Source organism: Oryzias melastigma, linkage group LG4 (assembly GCF_002922805.2).
Source record: "Oryzias melastigma strain HK-1 linkage group LG4, ASM292280v2, whole genome shotgun sequence".
Lineage (NCBI taxonomy): Eukaryota > Metazoa > Chordata > Actinopteri > Beloniformes > Adrianichthyidae > Oryzias > Oryzias melastigma.
Genome location: NC_050515.1, coordinates 67,623 through 73,315, shown reverse-complemented (window position 1 = coordinate 73,315; position 5,693 = coordinate 67,623). Strand labels below are relative to the sequence as shown.

At 44.4% G+C, this 5,693-nt stretch overlaps 1 protein-coding gene across 1 annotated transcript in view; it reads left to right on the top strand.

Moving 5' to 3' along the window:
* Positions 1-3,317: 3,317 nt before the first annotated feature.
* fgf22 (fibroblast growth factor 22) overlaps positions 3,318-5,693 on the top strand; it is a 31,373-nt gene continuing 28,997 nt past the window's right edge. Inside the window, exons 1-2 of the mRNA XM_024265376.2 lie at positions 3,318-3,411; positions 3,974-4,622. Of these exons, the coding sequence (XP_024121144.1) occupies positions 4,289-4,622 (334 nt within the window). The 5' untranslated portion in view covers positions 3,318-3,411; positions 3,974-4,288. The remainder of the gene's footprint in view (positions 3,412-3,973; positions 4,623-5,693) is intronic.

Below are 5,693 nucleotides of genomic sequence, written 5' to 3'. Positions count from 1 at the left end.
CTGGAACCGAAAACTCAGAGTTTTGGTGAATTTGGAGTTCAGGAACTCAGAGTTCCAACAAAACCTGCTTCTTGAAACGGGCCCCTGAGGTTTGGAACTGCAACAATGTTATTATTATTATTTACTTCTTCTCTAAGAACTCTAAGTTTCCTGAAGAAAACCTGCTACCGACCAGGTTTCGTTACAGACTCAGTTACCATAGTGATTGATTCTGAGTTCAGCTTAACCCGCTTCTTGGAACGGGTTTACGTTATCTCTGTTTCTGAAACCAGAAACTCAGTTTCCTGAACTCAGAGTTTATGAACTCAGAGTTTCAACAAAACCGGCTTCTTAAAACGGACCCCTGGTACCAGCTCATAGATTTGGTACCCAATCATAGTGAACGCTCCGCCCACAAACTGATGACATCACAGTGGAGGAAACCATAAAAAGTGGCTAAAATCTCTCAACGAATAATTCTGAATCCACTAACGACTTCAGAACATCCATGTTAAAATTTCTAAAGGAAGGTTTGGGATTATTATGGGATGGTCACACAACCTATGAAATTTAAAATCTAAATTTTCCGGACAGGACTCGCACTTAAACTGCCCATTCAAGACTTCAGATTGAGCCTTGGCAAAGCAACCCCTTAGCAACCCCAAATATATAAAAGCTTAAATCTAATGCTTTATTTGAAACATGTTCATTTTATTAAAGTTTATTTTCATGTATTTGTATTTATTTATTCAAAATAAGACAATGCAATTTAAAAGAAAACCACATGATAAAACAGGCAAAACATGGTTTTCAAAAAGCTGGAATTAGATCTGTGGTCTTGTGGTCATCAGGACACAGAAAGCAGTGAAACACTAAGTAGAAATGAACAGACTTCCCTTACAGGTATTGCTGTGACGTGTGTAGGTGTGCACATGCGTGTATGTGTGTGCGTGCTGAGAAAGTGTCCTCCACATCACGTCTGTTATCGTCTGTGTGTTTATTTGGCTTCAAAATAACTGAAAGTAACCCTTTACGTCTCCCATTTTCTTCTCTACGTCTCGCTAAAAACAAAGTTCTGGTAACGGGGTTAGTGCGTGTTAAGGACTCATGCTCCATGGATAACAATTATTAGAATTTTTTGTATATTTAGACAAATGTTCCGACAGTTTGGGGCGTCAATACAACAGCAAACAATAACTTTAAATTTAATTTGAACTTTAATTTAAAATGTGATTTTTACATTAGGAGGGGAACAATGGAAAATTTAATTTTAGAGGTTCTCTAGACTGATTTGTAATTTTCTAAACCATTTTCAATCATTTTTTTCCTCTTAGTTTCAGTAGATTTGGTCTGAAATCATGCACTTTTAGACATAAACTGCTTTAGATCATTCGAAGTATGGTGAGTGGTAAATAAATGTTCTCCAGTTCTAGAATGAGCCGTATAGACCTCTCATTGGTTTGTGAATCTGTCAGTGTCTCAGCAGCTACAACCTTCACCGCATGTCACCGCTCCAATCGTCTCCATGCATTGTAATGAGATAGACACAAACACCACTCCATGTAGCGAACATTTGGGACTAGCTCCTCCCACATGCAGCTGGGGCACCAATATGAACACTTTTTGGACAGCTAAAGTATCATAAATCACCAGGAAAAGGGTAATAACGGCATTTTGGCCACAAATTAGCCGCGTGGTGAAGGAGAGGCGGTGGACGCCGGTTCCCCCGCGGACGCTCAACAGTCCCTCTTCAATAAACTACTGTTTGTTTTCCCACCACACTACAACATCTCTCTCCTCAGACTTTGACAGTGACACAGTTAAAAAGTGTTTTCTATGGACAAGACAAAAAACTGAAATCTGGAATCAATCAGTGAAACGTGTACATATGGTGGGCGTGGTTAACAGACAATCCAAAAGTCGACTTTTTCAGATTCTTCTAAAAATGTCGTAGACCTGTTCGTCACTTCCAGGCAACAAAAAACTGAAATGGTTGCCATGGAGATTTAATGTTTAAGTTGATTTATTCTGGAATAATATTCCTGCATTTGTATTATTCATAATTATGTTAAAAAGTTACAGTTTTACAGTTTTAAAAATGTAATTCTGCAGCTCTTTGGACTATTTTGGCATTTACTAAGATTTTGAGGCTATTTTGGAGTTTAACTAACATTTCAGCAACACGCTTACTGTTGTGACTAAACTGTTTTTTTAGGCTAATTTGACATTTAGCTAATATTTTAGCTGGCTATCAGCTTCAGCGTTTTTAACTATCAATTTCAGCATCTTCAGCTGCCAAATTAAGCTTACTACATTCACACTAGCGTTTTTGCAGGTAATGCTATATATCTAGTTCATAATTATGTTAAAAAGTTACAGATTTAAAAATGTAGTTTTAGAGTGTTCAGTAAATGTTGATCCTGTTAGATCTAAGCCGTGTTTTGGAGTTTGGCCCCTTGTGTGATTGAGTTTGACCCCCTGCTTTTCAGGATGCTTTATGTTGTTTATTTACTATAAACCTAATCAAAGTATGTTTTTGTTTTTTTATTTGGTTCCTCTATAAGTTTTCCCATACTATTGTATTGCACCTTCATTTGTGAGAAGATACTTAATTAACTCTAACATGACCCAGTCAGCTAAAAATGGACGAATCGATCAACATTAATGTTTTATGAATCAGTGTTTTCTTCGTGTGTCTGCAATGATTTTTTCGGAGGTGTTTCAGCTCGCTGGCGTGCTCGGCCGCCTCGTCCTTTCATTACCCGGCTTGTAAAAAGCCGATTCGAGTGGGAAGTCACAGAAAAGGTGTTGTTCATTTCCGCTCGGCTCCACCAAATGAAACGGCAGAGGCTGAAACAGCGTTTCCTCCAAATATTACCGCAGGTGATGATTTTGTTTCTCCTGAAGGCTTCATCTGGACCCGCTCTGCCGACACTCCGGACCTGCTCCGCGTCAGCCGGCTCCGGCATTCGGAGCAGCAGCTGGGAGAAGAAAGGCTTTCCCTAATGTGGCCCATGTGGCCGCAGAGCCCAAACCGGCGTGAAAGGTGTGAAGGACCGCCCCCTGGCTGACCCGCCGGACGGCAGGGGGGCTGAAGGCTCCGACCGCGTCACCTCGAGGCGGCTCCAGCAGAGGTCACATGTGAGAACAGACCGACTCAGTGACGACGCCACGGAGAACACAAACTTCTGACTTATGAATGAGAGACGTGGCCCCGCCCCCTGCTCTGCTTTTTGTTCAATCCCCATGAAGTCGCCGCGGCGGCCCCGGATGGAAACATACACCGCCCCCCCCCTCCCTCCCTCCCTCCCTCCCACATTTGCTCTCTTTCTCTCACTGTCACACACACCGAGACTCCGACGCCGAACCTCAGTCACCTCCATGTGAGCCACGGGTCAGCAGCTCCTACCTGGAGAGGAGGCGGCACAACAGGTAAGGTGCACACATGCACACACATGCACACCCCAACACACACCTATGCATGCATGCAGACACCTATACAGATGGAGACACACAAACACACATGTTTATGCATGGACACACACACACTCGTGCACGCACACCTACTGACACAAACATGCTTATGCGCACACGCAAACACACACACTTATGCAGACACACAGACTTGTGTACACAAACACTGATGCACCCACACATACACATGCCTGCACACCACACTAATCTGCACACACACCTACATACACACATACTTATGCGCACACACATATGTGCTAATTCACACAAACTTACACTCCCCCATTGATGCACACAAGCACGTCTGCAAACACACACACATGGATGTTTAGACACAAAAATACATGCATGCAAACACACATTTACACACACAAACATAAACACATTCATGCATTCTCAAATTAATGCATAACACACATTTACACACATGCAGGCAAACACACACATTTGTTTTTACATTTTTACACCAAAAGACAAGAACAAACCCTGAAACTCTCCTAAACGTCCTGACATGTTTTAGGAATCAGCTGTGGAACAGAGCAGGAGGACCTCCAGCCTCAGAGGAGCAGGAGGAGCAAACGGAGGAGGACCTCCAGCCTCAGAGGAGCAGGAGGAGCAAACGGAGGAGGAGCGGCTCTCTGAAAGCTGAAGATGACACCTGCAGGGACTTTGCCAGCGTGACGTCACAGAGGGAAGCCCTGCTGTCACCCAGCAGACCTGCTGTGAGAGCGGACCCCCTTCCTCGGCGCTGGACCCCCTCCCTCAGCAGGGACCCGTCCCGGTCAGCAGCATGCCATCAGCTCGCAGAAGAGGCCTTTTGGGAGTCTGACAAACCATGAGCAGATGGACGGCGTTCGTAACTCATCTCTTTCCTGACCCCGCCCTTCGCACCGCTGCTGCCCCCCGTGGGTCTCTTGCCCCCCTGCCCCTGGTCTGCCTCACAATGCTCCTGGCCGCGGGGGCCTGCCCCTCCCGCGTGGAGCGGGAACCCCTCCAGCTGCTGGCCGGTCACAGGAACCGCTCCTGGACGTTGGAGAGACACGCCCGCAGCTATAACCACCTGGAGGGCGACGTTAGACTGCGGCGCCTTTACTCCGCCAACAGGTTTTTCCTCTGCATCGACAAGACGGGAAAAGTGGACGGGACCCGCCGTAAAAACTACGCCGACAGTGAGTATCTGCCAAGATAGAGGCGGCGGGTCAGGATGCTTCGGCTTCATTTTTATGGCTGAACTTTGTTTTCTGAGGAGTTTTACTGCAGCGCAGGGGCAGCTGTGGCTGTCACAGGTGAAGTGTGTTGTGTTTGGAGCAGCTGTTGCTAGGAGAGGGAACACCCTGGCGTGGTTATGGACTCAGGAGACGGCGAGGGCCAACGTGGAGCATCAGGTGGAGGTGCAGCGACAGGGTCTGCAGGGAATGAAGTCTAGAGTTTAATGGGACGTAGAGGTTACGCAGATCTTCGTCTGTTTTAGGTCAGCCTGACTCTTAGAAACGAGACAATCAGAGTGTGGGTTGTGTGGACTTCCTACAAGTACTGGAGTACCACGTGCACACCATGTGTGTGCAGCATTTGTCAGTACGGAGCCAATACTCGCACCTTACTAACCACTAGAGCGGAGGTAGGCACACCACGATATGCGGCCCCTTGAACTATTTAATCTGACCCTCAAATGGAAATACATTTTAAAAACAATTTGCTTTATTTTTCCTGAAATTGTGGTGTTTTCCCATAGATCACGTGTCAAAGTCAGGGCCCGGGGGCCGGATCCGGCCCTCCGGGTGATTCTATCCGGCCCTCCAGATCATTTTATTTTATTGTTATTAATGACCCGATGTTATCTTGTTCTCATTTCTAACTTGTATAATTTTGAGAAAATATATTTTTATTGAGAGTAAAATATTGAAAGTTATTTAAGGTTTAAGTTGATTTATTCTGGAATAATATTCCTGACTTTTGATTATTCATAAAAGTCACGGTTTTAAAGTTTTTTAGATGGGCATTCTGCTTACTTTGTGGACTATTTTGACATTTACAAAGATTTTCTAGGATATTTTGGAGTTTAGCTATTTTTTTCAGCTACATGCTAGCTGTTTTGGCTAACCAAAGTTTTTTTTCAAGCTAATTTGGCATTTAGCTACTATTTTTGCAGGCTATCAGCTTCAGTATTTTCAGATATAAATTTCAGCTTTTTCAGCATTAACGTTTTCAGATATCAATTTCAGCGTTTTCAGCTACTAACT